Source organism: Centruroides vittatus, unplaced genomic scaffold (genome assembly GCF_030686945.1).
Source record: "Centruroides vittatus isolate TY-2023 unplaced genomic scaffold, ASM3068694v2 contig_18, whole genome shotgun sequence".
In the NCBI taxonomy this organism is placed as follows: domain Eukaryota; kingdom Metazoa; phylum Arthropoda; class Arachnida; order Scorpiones; family Buthidae; genus Centruroides; species Centruroides vittatus.
The window spans coordinates 5972799-5987352 of NW_027121101.1; the positions used below are offsets into that span (position 1 = coordinate 5972799).

General features: G+C 29.7%; 1 protein-coding gene across 1 annotated transcript in view; it reads right to left on the bottom strand.

Annotated features, from left to right (window-relative positions):
- Positions 1 to 14554, bottom strand: part of Parp1 (Poly-(ADP-ribose) polymerase) — an 82425-nt gene that overhangs the window by 27756 nt on the left and 40115 nt on the right. The window contains exons 9-11 of the mRNA XM_067263844.1: positions 10061 to 10180; positions 3960 to 4040; positions 43 to 203 (exon numbers count right to left, since the gene is read on the bottom strand). Of these exons, the coding sequence (XP_067119945.1) occupies positions 43 to 203; positions 3960 to 4040; positions 10061 to 10180 (362 nt within the window). The remainder of the gene's footprint in view (positions 1 to 42; positions 204 to 3959; positions 4041 to 10060; positions 10181 to 14554) is intronic.

The following is a 14554-nucleotide window of genomic DNA, read 5'->3' on the forward strand; positions in this document are numbered from 1 at the left end:
TCATAATCTATCAAACAAAAATTATTAACATATAATAGATACCTTCATTTGTAATAACACAAACAACATTCTCGGTAACTTTACTGACAACTTTTCCACCAAGTTCTTCTACTTTGGCAGTTAATTCTTTGAGTGGTTTTTTCAATTTTCCTACAATCACTACTGAAAGATTACCTAAAGGCTTAGATGTGCTATTACTTCTACTGCAGAAAAAAATAAAAATTACAAATTTTAATACATTGTAGTTATCTTTTGTAAATATTTATTTAACTTCTCAAGCATGGATAAAAATTAGAAAACAAGTATTAGCAAGGGGCCGTCCATAAATTACGTAAGGGCAATTTCGGCCATTCTAGACTCCCACCCACCCCAGTGTAAGAAACCATAATATTTTCTTTGATCCCCCTTCCCCATCTTACGTAATATTTAGGCATGATTTTATAGAAAGATTTTAACAAAAAAAAAAATTTTTTTATGAAACACTAAAAACCTTAGGTCCAAAATATATAATTATTAATTAGTTAATTAATATGTACTATTAATATTTATAAATGACTATGTGAACAAATTTAAAAATATAAAAATTTAATGAATTTGAATGAACAATTTATTTTAAGAACTTTATTTTTTAATTATTAACAATATTTTTATCATCATCATCATTAATCAACGTCATAATATTCATTTTTATATTAATTTTAATTTTCACAAAAGGACGCAAAATACTTTGACAGATCCACTAGCTTGTGCACATGTAAACAGAAATGTCATACAAAATAAAACAAGAGAGAATAGAGAGAAACCACATTTCATTGCCATATTGATTACATCTTGGCTAAGGCCAAGAAAATAAAGTACATGCTGCTAAAATGTGCTAGATGCACCTGGGGACTAAATCATAAATCTTGTAAAACTCTATATAATGGGGTAATATAACCAATGCTACTTTACGTGGCCTCTAGCTGGGTCATGGAATTAGTAAAAATTCAGTAGCAAGTAAATTACTCTCTTTTCAAAGACAGTTTGCCATCAGAATTTCAAAGTGCTGCAGAACTGTTTCTACTAATGCATCTCTGATACTAGCAGAGCTCCTTTCTTTGCCACTATACTATGTATTGTAGAAAAAGTTCTGAACTACTACATCAGAACTACAAACATCAAGGCTCAACAATGGTCTCTACTCCTATCTATGACTGTTTATATGCTACCACATTCAATTACCCTACTATCTCTGATCATCATCCTGTAAACAAGGTTATTCCATGGGTACATTTGATGTCACCTGCTTCATCCATGGATATTAATATCTACACAGATGAGTCAACATGAAGGGGGCTTTTGGACCCAAGTATCTGTATCTTCCTCCAAACTGACATATTTTTCCCAAAATATTTTAGAAGGTATAGATACCCCCACGTATCAAGCTGAAGAAGATGCTGTCTACCACGCTGTTCAGTGGGCCACTTCACTACCAAACAAAACTCTGTCTATCAACATTTAAAGTGATTCTCAGTCTGTCCTAAAAGCTCTATTAAATCCCAATTGCAATAGCAATAAAATCACATATATCCAGCACCATATTAAAAGTCTTGTAAATAACATAACTTTTATATTTGTTTCTGGCCATACTGGCATACTAGGAAATGAAAAAGCCGACTTTGAGGCTAAGTCAGCTGGAAAGGACACTGACTTGGGCTACACTCACATCCCTTTCTCACATAGTAGCCTTAAAAATTATATTCATGACAACCCTATGCAAAAGTGGAATCAACAATGGTTGAGGTGTAAAACTGGTATAATAACAAGACTTTATTTTCCTAGTGTTGAATGCTGCCATTTAAAGATTTAACGTTTGCTACTGCTCAACTTCTTACTGAGCATGGTAATTTTAGAAGCTACCTGGCGATATATAACCGAGCAGAAACTGCCTCTTGCTATTGCTCTACAGAAAACCTAGACACTTAGACCTAAAACCTAGAGACTCGACCATATGATCTATCAAGCATGTCCACTCGACATGCTTGTTCAGAAGCCACTGTTTGATGCTTTTTACAATTATGTTCAAAATATATGGAAGAAAAGACTATAATTTCTAATTTCTAGTTTTACATTTTAGTTTTCACTAAAAGCCAAATACTAATTTTATGTTTACTTTGTATCATGTATTTTGATTTACGTATTCTTAGTGTTATACACACATAGGAGTGGTTCACTTATTCTAATTAAAAAAAAAGAGAGAGAGAAACCACTACACGGCCTTTCTCCCATGATAAAAAATGTGTAGAGCGTGAGTCTGCTAGTGTTATTATTCTATCACATCACACGAGATGACGTTATTACAACGAGCATGCTTAATAGAAACCGCCAAATTAAAGCCAAATTCAAAACTCCACCACTCAACGAGATTAAAAAATAAAAATAAGAATATTACGTAAGACAAGATCTATTACCCCCTTACCCCCGAGTAAGAAATCCTTGACCCTCACCAACCCCAAAATACCTTATGTAATTTATGGACGGCCCCCAATGTATAACAGAAACCTTTCTATGTGAAAAACATCAACAATGATGTTATGATAAGCATGAGAATAATTAAAACACTTAAATGTACTTAACTATTTTTAATTTTATTACTAATGTCTTTAAAAATTTTTAGTGATAATTTTAAATATTGGCTAGTGGAAAATTCATTTTATTTATAATTGTTTTTGAACATCAAAAACTATTAACTTGGTAAGTTTGTATATTTGCATTTCAAATAAAATATTAAATACATTTTTGAACATATTTAAACTAAGCATTCTATACCAGAACACAAATTCTAAGTCATAACAGAACTGAATTAATAAACATCTGTATATAAAATTAAAAATTTTTAACATCTAACAAACATAAAATGGTCTTAAACATTATGCTTCTCTTTCATTTTTATATTTTAATATGTGAATGAAACTTCCTTCAATATTGAATGGAACTTCCATTCAATATTGTTTATTTTTCTAGCATTTATCCATCTCCAATTTTTTTTAATTTAACTATTTTACATAATTTAGCAAATCTTGCATTTTCTTCAAAAGCTTTATTAAGTGAATCTGATTATCTCCCAAATAACACAAAATTCTTTTAAATCTGTATATATAATTTAATTGAATGAACAAAGAACTGGATAATTCAATCAACTATAATAGTTTTAAATACTGTTATTATAACATGTCTAAAAATTAGATAAAATACAATAGAATCTGCTTATTGAAACCACAAATACTGTTATCAAAAATGTTTAAAATTAAAATACACTTATAAAATTTTGCTTATTGTAATCAGAGTTTACTTACTGTTATCATTATCTTTGAATAAATAGGCATTTTTATTCTTTCAGTTCACATGCAGCTGATAACATACAATTGTTATCATTTATCAGTTATTATCATCTAGTGGATTAGCATTAATTGATATTCATTTTAATCTTTGTCAACTTTCAATACAGTAGTTTAAGTTGTGGGTCTTTCTTACTTCAATTATATGCAAGTTATTAATGGCAGTAGCAGAAAAACAATACTGGATAAATTATACATTAATTAATAATAATAATTATAATTAATAAATCTTTAAATTATAGTTTTTGTTTTAATGTGCCTTTTTATTGTTGAAGTCAATAAAACCAGCGTTTCCATAATTGTAGTCTAATTTACTAACATTGCTTAATGTTATTAGTATGTTGTTATTATCAGTATAAGCAAGTCTCAAAGTGATTACAATATGCAGATTCTACTATATTAAAAAAATAGTAATAATCAAAATGCAAATGTAAGACTAATTTCCCAAATACTAAAAATTTAATATTTAAAATAAATGGAATATAGATGAAAAATAGTTAACCTGGCATTTTAAAATATATAATGTATAATGTATAGTCCATGCTTAAAAGTTGAAAGAAAAGTGTCTTAAAAAAAAATTACTTTAATGAAGCAGCTGATGTAGATGGTTCGGGAAGATCTGATCGGAAAAATCGTTCTGATACTACGGATTCATAATTTCTTCTGAAATATTTAAAAAAATAGACACAATAAAGCAATTAAACTTAAAAAAAAATTCTTAAAAACAATATATATTGTTTCAATTAAAATATTTTATTATCTATTTGATAAATATTTCTTGATTGTTAAATTTTAATCATCCAAATGTTTCAGTTACTAACCTAATTAAAATATTTTAAACTAAAATTGACTAATATATAAATTATACATAAAACTAGGGATGGTGTTTCTATCTGTTTTCAGCAGTCCAACCTTGAAGTCAGCAGTGGCTCTAGGAATTGCAAGGCTATAGTCAAAATTTATTTTTAGACCCATTAGAAGAGCAATGGAAACAAAAGGTAGAGTTTTTTAGTAAAAAATAGTAAATATAAAACATGGCCAATGGTATTATATTTAATTGTATAAATAAATATAAAATTGCAATGTTTAACAGAAGTAAAATACTTTGCTTCCATTATTCTTCCGTCGTTCACTCCAGTGACAGTCCACAAATTCACAAACACAGAGGCGACCTTTCTTTGGAGGCTACTGCCTCCACAGTAAAATGCCAACATGGTAAAAAAGTCGTCTGGTGCTATTGCTATCATCAGAAAAAATACATTTTTAGTAAAAGATAGTAAATATAAAACATGGAAATATAAAATGGAAGCAAAATATTTTATTTTGTTAAACATTGCAATTTTATATTTATTTATACAATTACAAGGTAGATTTGTTTAGGTCTACAATAAAATGAACATTTTTAATACAGAAACAGATAATAAAAAACACAATGAAATAATAAAATGTATACAATGGTTTTAAAATAAACTGAAAAATTCAATAGTTATAGAGAAATTCACCTAGAAAGATGCTCTCTTGTTTTTAGCAGCAATATCTCTTTCAACAAATAAGATTGAAAGTGCAGAAAATATATCTTGACATACTGTTTATCAAAAAGTTCTTGCTCAATTTTAACTTTAAAAGAGATTGTTCTGAAGATGCAACAAATTATATTTTTGGGCTGCAATTTGAAAAAATTGTACACCTATAAATTCCCACTATTGTCCATCCATCTTTCCTTAATCTCGAGATCAGAGTTAGATACATGAAAGTCGAGACCAAATATGGAAAGTGTAGGAGTAACAGGCCCCAATTAACTACATATGGACTTCTGATGCAAATCAGAAGTCATGTTATTTCAATTCAAAAATTTTTCCCTGAAAGGAGGCAAATATAACTCTATTACTAACAGGAAATGTATGATGTATAGGGACTCACTAATAAAAAAAGTATTATGTACTGGGCAAGATACTACTAATTTGAAGAGCATATATTTTAAATTAAATAAATATGATTAAAAACTGCCACCCAGCATTGTGACTATCACAATAAATAATTGCTTGTTAACAATTACAATTTGATTTGAATACTAAAATATACTACCAAATTTTCAAGGCTCTAGGCATTGCCTTTTTTGACTATATGTAAGGCCTTTGTGCACATTTTTGTAATTTAAAAGCATTAATAATGTAAGTATAAATAATATACTGTAAACAATTTTAGTTTTATGTAAGCTTTATTTACACCTATTTAATCTCAGAAGATCTCAAAAATAGCAGGCAAACCTGCAATAGAAAAACCAAGCAACTGGATGAAAACTTCAAACATTAAAAACAAAAAAAAATTTATAATCTAGCATAATTTATTGTATAGAATTTCAGAAGTTTGTTCTCTCTTAAGTATTAGAGAGGTTGCGGCCAAAGTTCAAACATTAAACTTGTACAGCAAGCAGATGTACATGTTTGACATTTGAACTCCAAGTAAAATAAGTTACGGCGCACGTTCACAACAATATCCCCCAAGGCAGTGCGTGACGTGAACATCACGCACGGACTCATGGGATATTGTTGAAAAATAGCGGAAACATTTAACAATGACGAATATTACCAGCGAAGGTAAATAAACAAATTAAACTACTTTAAAGTATTTATAGGATGTTTAATAACACTAAATAATTATTTTTAATTAGCATCATGTCTCCTACTGGACAATAGGACTACCTCATACTTTTGTTGAGGGAAGTAGTGGCTTATGTAAATCCAAAAGCAGCTCGGAAAATTATTTTTACAAAATTTACAAATGTATTAAGTTGTTGATAATAGAAGGTGCTGTGAAAGAACAAACCTACTCCTACAGAATTATGATAAGCTATTATGAAGACAAATATGTGTAAATTCTACAGGCACTTCACATAACTTGCAAAAAAAATTGAATAATTACCGTATTTTACGAACTATAAGACGCACTTTTTTCTTCGAAAAATTGCCTCCAAAATTCAGGTGCGTCTTATAGGTATTTTTAAAAAAAAAATTGCTTAAAAATTAAGGTGTGTCTTATAGTCCGTAAAATATGGTAAATAATTTCAGGATTAAAATCATCTGTTTCTTTACAATATTATTCATAAATGCTTAAATAATCATTATTTTAATAAAATACGTCATAATTTTAATCCCAAATCCCTCCCAAAAAGTTTAAATTAATCTTCTACTTGCAATGCTAGATGTAACGAACACCATTATCAACCTTCTAGAATTGCCAGATGGCAGCACTCAAATGTCCGATGTACACGTTTTGGGCTGAAAACAACAGCCGCAACCTCTCTATTCTTTCTTTGGAACATTTGCACATCAAACAGTTTTTAAAACAGCTTAAAAACGAAATAGCACATTTAAATTTAAACTCTGTGTATTTTTTAAAATTTCACATAATAATCCCCACAGACAATGCTCCATGCTGTTCACCTCCCATTCCTCTTTACTCTACATCTGATAGTGCAATAGCATAGTAAATAAAGTAGTTGCTGTTAGTGTTGCCATTGTTGATTTTACTAAGAAAATTGCAAATAAAGTAATCTTCAATGACACAGGTTTGAGATCCAATTGCTTAGTTCTTATTTGATGTAAAGAACTTACAATTAATGATGCATATCTCTGGTGATTTTAAGGAAAATTGTGATGGCAAATGAATTTTTCTGTAGCATGCAAAAGATTTTTCAGTTTTAACAACACTGACCATATTAAAGATACTAATTCTAAGCTGAGGAACATTTTTGAACTACAAAAAAATTAAAAATAGGCCAGCTTGCAATTGGATAAATATAGTAATGTTGAATTTTGATATTTTAATGAATTACAATTATGGTAACTGTAAATATTTTCATTTAAGATATAAGGTGGCCAAAATTAAATATTTCTTATTCAAATCTTTTTGGATTTCTATCAACTAACTAGTATGTTACCAAATATAAAAGATGTATTATTCAAGGCATAAAATAACTTTCACTAATCCACTAATAAGAAAAGAAATATGGTACTACACATATAACAGTGATAAGCAACCTTTTCTGGGGTGTAAGCTACAAAAGAACTGTGTAGACTTCCAGTGAGCTGCATGCATTTTTTTGTTAACCAGTAAGGTATGTAAGGTATTAACTTAAGTATTAACCAGTAAAAAAAAATGTACTGGTACTCAGCAGGCAAATTCAACCATAATTTTTACACGGAGAGCATGTAGCATGAGAATATTGTGGAAGCACAGCTAAGTAAGTCAATTTAATGAAAACCACCCCCATATGTGAGAAAGGTATAGTAAATTGCAGCTACCTCATATGGTCACAGGTTAAGGCTAATTAATAATCAGATACAAAGCTTTCTGGATACAGGTAGATGGTTAAGTTGCCATCTTGTGATAAATTTAATAATTATAAATAAATAAATTTTTAAATTTAGAATATTTTGGAAGAAAAAAAATCAGCCTGAAGTGGGACAAATCTAGGACTTCTGCTTAATGTGAAGATGTGTTGCTAGTTATACCTACCCAGATCCCTATCTGATCTTCACTTCCAGAGCTATTAATTAATTTAAATATAACCATACTGGTAACCAAATTGCTTTGTATCTGATTATTAATTAGTCTTAATATAGCCTGATAAATAATCCAGCAGATTATTTGGTAATTAGACTAATTTATTAATTATTCTCAAATATGCAATAAAGATTAATCATTACTAATAATTTTGTTAAGCTAAGTGATTATACATTAGCATATCATTAATTATACATATCAGTAACTAGTATTTATGTACACTATAGTAATTAATTAATTAATTAATAATAGTAATATAGTAGCAAATTAATAACTAGTGATTATATTAATTGTTATATTTATACTTAAGTTTTTATTATTAATTATACTTCATAAACTGTATTTTCTGTTATATATGAAAAATAAATATAATAGAACCCCAAACAACTGAGGTCCACATTATATAAGGCAAACATGTAAGTGAATACACTATTTTTCTTATACTGTAATTCATAAAAGGAAGTTTACATGGATTAAAAAAATATCTGTTTCTGTCGCCTTTAATCATTTAACTTCAATGTGAGACAAACCATTCATATTACCTTGTAAAATGTAACTGCAATAATACAATATTTTTATTCTTAAAATTATTGTACATGTATTAGGAGTATAATAAAAAAATTATGTTCTTATATGTAATTAAATTCATTAAGCTGTAAAAAAAAGTGATATATCATATAAATCACTTATAAAACTTTTATATTCATAATTTTTGTAATCATCATGTAAATCTTTTAAATTTGTAGTTTTCAGTTATCTGAGGTAACATCAGTCCACATTACCTTGGATAATTGGGGTTTTATGGATAAAATAAACATTTTATCCATAAAAAAACAAACTGGTGGAATCGGGTTGAAAAAGAAAAGATCAGGAAAACATCTAAATAAAGGAAATTTTTTAAAGTTGTGGCATAAAAATACTGGATGCATAAGACTCACCATGTGAATAAAGGCCACCATAATAAATCAGAAAAATAAGAGTCATCACAGAAAAAGGCTTTGAGCTTTACTTTGTGCCTCAAACTTTCTTCACTGATACTGTGATACTGCTCAAAGATGTTCTAATGTTTAGCCAAATTAATCTAGGTGCAATGATTTTAAAGGCAGAAAGTAAAGCTTGAAGCCTTTTTCTGTGATAATGCTTATTTTTCTGATTTATCACCATGGTGACATTGCTTCATCCAAAACTTCCTATAATTGTAGTCTGTGAATAAAGTGCACATTACAAATGTTGAGTCTTATCATCAAATCTGCATCCAGTATTCTTATATCACAACTTTCAAAAAGTTTCCTTTATTTAGATGTTTTTGCTGAGCTTTACTTTTTCAACCTGGTTCCATCAGTTTTTTTTTTTTTTTTTTTATGGGATTTCAAGTAACTTTCAGTTATCAATAACTTAATCATAGAATAGTTTTCATGATAGACAAAATTTATATCTACATACAGTGGTAGACAAAAGGTCTCAAAATGCAGAGAGTAAAGTTTAACATGAATCCAATACTTTCCCTTATTATGTATACATAACAAACAAGAAAGTAAAATGGGACATTATTTTATAAATATTCTAGTTTTAAATCATCAGGATTATATTAATTAAGAGATTAAATGTAATTGCAAAAACATCACATCCCATGATAGCTGATGACCAATAATATGTTAAATTTTAAAACATGGGCTTACTATTTTATAAATTCTCAATATTTTTAAAAAAAACCTTCAAAAAAACCACAAAAAAGAGGGTCAGTTCTCAAAAGAGCTATTAAGCATATGCATTCTCCTAGATTCTTTGGTAGCTTGATGTTGTATTCTCTCTCCTTGTAAATGTATTTGTAAAAACAACAAAATGCCTATTGCATAAGTCCAAAACAATCCAACAAATTTATTCAAAATTTAAGACACCCATAGTACTCATCATGGACACTAACTATTTTAAATTTCATCCCAAATCTGTTCATTGATCATGGAGATATTAACAGTCAAAGTTGGTGCTTTACCATTACACATATGGCTGAGCTCTACTGTAGAGCACACACTATGATAAAGTTCTTTATATTATAAAATTACAAAACTTAATATAAAATTATAAGTTACTTAACACTTTAATTAAGTTATACTTACAGAAAACTGTATTCTAAGAGTTCTTCAGGAATAACAAATGGCTTTCTTTTAGGAGTTTTAGAAGTGTATTGACAGGTTGTCCAACCACTTAAATGTCCTCCACATACATAGCCAGAATTCCTGTATATAAATAAATTTAATTGTTAATTAATTTTGAAAAACTTTTTCTCGATAAATATATAAAAATAAAGTAAAAAGATTTTCACTAAAATAATGAACAAAAATAAAATTAAATTTGTTAATACAAAGACATCTATCAATACCAAACAAACAGCAATAATGTTGAAATTATCAGATTATAATGTAACTAGCATCCGGCATTGCGGTCTCACCCACTCTTATATACATATAGAACTTAGAAAATTTGAACTAATTGTTCATTAATTATTTTTGGGTGATCAATGTATAGTATTGCAATAGAGTATTGCAAAATAAAAAAAAAAATAAAATCATAAAACTTCTGAATAAGTCATATTTTGAGTTTTGTCACCCATTGGTATCAAAATTATTTGATTGTTATGATTTCCAGTTCTGAAAAGCCCTACATACAATTGGCCATGAGAGAAACTCTCCATACAAAGATCCACTCCAATGTGTTGGAATGTTTGGCCTTGTGATTTGTTAATTGTAATAGCAAAAGAAACTTTAATTGGAAATTGTAAACATTTAAACTGAAATGGTAGATCGGTAGGAATCATGGGATTCTAGGAATAAGTGCAATTTACCCAGTCGTTGGTCCAGTGAGAATTATAGCTTCACTGATATTGTCATGCATAGCTGTAATTTGTAACCCGGTACCATTACAGATTGGGAGGTTGAACATTATGTAACAACATAATTGGAGAACCAATTTTTAATTTTAATTTATGTGGTGGGAATCCAGATGGGCTGAGACCATTAAGAAACTCTTGTGGATAATGGACTGCATCATTGGTGCTTAAAACTGTATCAATCAATAGATAATCTCAGCTCTTTCAAGAATAATGTTATTTATTTCTTCTGCCATTATTTTTCTAGGTGAAATTATGGCCCTTTCACACAACCAAAGATATGGTTTATTCAATAAATCTGAAATATCAGGACAAATTTCAGAAATCAAATCATTGACTGTACTTACCTTACCTATGTTTTGACTGAGAGTGATGTAGCCATTTTCGTTGTCTACTGTTCCATCACCAATTTTCAGTAACTGTTTCGGAAATGCAGGGTCTCTTCCCACAAGATGAGCTCTCGTGTTCGTATGCAAATAGTTTTTCGATACTGTTCCAAATATGTGAAGACTTTAAGCATGCTTTTATTGTATCATCTCTCATACCTTTTGGAATCACAGGCAAAGTCAGCTGAAAATCTCCAGTGAAAACAAAGGTTATACCACCCATTAGTTTATTATTTGATCTAAGATCTTGTAAAGATCGATCAACAGCTTCAATATGAGCCCTATGATTCATCATACACTCATGCCAGACTATAAATAATATTTCTTGGAGAATTTTTCCAAGTAGACCATTTTTATGGATCAAACAAACAGACTCTCCATCACAAAATACATTCAATGGTAATTTGAAAGTTGAGTGAGCAGTCCTACTTCCATTGAGAAGCGTCACCGCAATTCCTGAGGATGCTACAGCCAGTGCTGTACCTCCTGCCTATCTCACTTTAGCCAACAGTAAATTAATCAAAAAGGTTTTCCCAGTTCCACCAGAATAATCCACAAAAAATACTTTGCCTCAATTATTGATCACACTATCAATAATAACATTGCATGCGTATTTCTGATCATTGATCAATTTTGGTAGATTAACTGCCACAAAATTATGTGATTCATGTATGCAGGGTTCCTACTCAAATTCTTGTTTTGAATTCCCTGACTTTCCCTGACCAACTTTGTCCAAATTCCCTGACCCTCACATTTCTTACAGTGTGGAATATCGACATAATGAAACAGCATTTTATTTACCATGAACATTGATTGAGTATATCTATCCCTCTTTTTTGCACAGTTGATATGTTTCAAAGACAGCCATATTAAAAAAATACAGTACATACCGGTACATCTTGTAGAAAAATGTTTGATAGAATCCAAAACTTCAATGTAATGAAAAAATAAGCAACAAATGAAACATGAGCTTTTTATTTTATCATTACTTATCATTATTATTTGCATGTAAATCTAGTAAATACAAGATAGCATAAAATCAACAAACGGTATTTGATATACAGTACAAATAGTACTGTACTGTGCTTAAAATGAACTCTCGACTTAGAAACACGTAATTTTAAAACCAATCTTTCAACAAAAAGACTAACTTTTTTTTAAACAGCAACATAATTTTAACAAAAAGTTAAATTTAAAAATTTTCAAATAAAGCATTTTTTCCCTCAAAAAACTTGATCATGTAAAAAAAGAATTAGTTTTCTTTTGTCAACCACATTATATACAATCTATTTTTACACAATTTTGAAATAAAGAGGGATAGGTGTAAGTTTACAGTATAGCTTCTCTAACAAATGTATCTAATTTATTGTAAAATCTTTTTATTTTTACAAAATGGACAATCAAAATACAGATAATTAGAAAATAAAAAATTAATTACAATTCACAAAATAGAAGAACTATTAATGTAGTTTTAGCTTTTTCTCCTCAAGTGTATTTATTTTCATTTCAATCTCTTTTTCTTCCTTTTCATGATCTTTTCTTAACATTTTCTTGTGTTGTTTTAAATCCTTAAGTTGTTGTGTAAGTTTTCTTTTTTCTTCAGCTCTCAATGCCTGCTGCTTCTGAATATCTTTTTTCTGTTGCAGAGATGCAATATATCGCTGTCTAGATCCTCTGACTGTTAACAACATTTTCTGGTCTATATTTATTTGATCAATACCACCGGCAAAATGGATCCCATCATAAACTAAGCGTTGAGCAACTAAACTTTCTTCCTTAAGATTTTCACTCAACAGTGATTTGTTAACTGAAAAACCACTCTCAACACTTGCATTCCCATGTGAGAAAGAAAGAGAAATTTTGATAATAGACCATAGATCTTGCAGTTGCCTATCATCCTTCATAATTTCACAATAAAATGTGTCCAGACCATCATCATCACTCCTTTCAGATATGAAGTCCTCAAACTTTGTAGAATAGGGGTTTTATGGATACTTTATTGCAGAGTATATTATACTGTTCTTTTGCTTTGACAGCACATCTTTCATCAATCCTGTTTGTATCATGTAGAATCTCCAGTAAAGCATTGAAATACAAATTTCCAACATTTGATTGCATTTTAATAATTTCTGGGTCTAAGCTGCTCAAAGCCTTCACACATTTGTACTTGACAGGTCCCTTCTCAATAATCTTTGGTGTCATCACTTTCAGCACTTTTTGACAATCTCTTAGAAAACACAGAATATCTTTATCGCTTACTTTCAATTCTTTTAAAACCTTTTTTGCTCCAAAACCAATATCCAAATTCTTAAGATGTACCAAGTTTTCATTAGCATTTAAATCTATTTTTAGAAACTGCTTGTCGGTGACCCTGTCATTTTTCACAAACTTTCTCATCAGATTCATTAATAATTGAACAACTGCTTTATAAAGATAAGGTGCAAGAGGTTTGTTGCTCTGAAATCGGGTGAGAAAGCTCTCACTTTGTGTACATATTGACCGAAAAAATAAAAGTTTAACTTTAATAAAGGGATCATTGAGTGCCTGTCTCAAGAATGTAGCCACCTTGCTGTCTTTCAACTTTGTACTGTTGTTTATGTATGTCTTCACAGATTCAATAACTTCTGCTGCACGTTCTAAGCACTCTCCATTCTCCAACCACCTTGTAGAACCAAACTTTTTGGGAAACAATCTGCTTCCACTTATAGCAATGTATTCAGCACGCCGAGTGGGTGAGTCTTTTAGCAAATAGTACAAATTCCGTAGCAGTGGTAACAAATTCCAATCTACTACTTTAAAACCAGCTTTTACAGCACCATGGACTACATGTAAACCACATGTTCCCATTCTCACAAATGATTTACCAACATTCTGTGTCTCCATGTGATCTTCTAATTTATTCAGAAAACTTATGTTTACATTTGGTCCATCCATACAGATATGAAGAATTTTTGCTAGATCAAGATGAGTGTCTGAAAGGCCATTGAGAAATGCAGAGAGAAGATCATCTGCTGTAGTATGATCCAGAAAGACGCTATTTAAATATCTGGTCATAACCTTATCTTTACTCTCATCCCAGTATTTTATCACAAGATCCATTTGAGTTCTTTGAGCAACTTTGTTTAGTGATTCGTCAAAGGAGATAGTAATATTATCACAACTTGTAACAGCATCAATCAATTTTTCTCTGAAATAATGGGCTAGGCCATAATTTATTATATAGGAAGCTTTATCTGGACCCAATTGAAATTGTGTGGCTATAGCACTGTCAGGAAACATTTTTTTGAAAATGTTTTTAATATCAGAGCATGAATTGAGTGACATCTTTTTCTTTACAA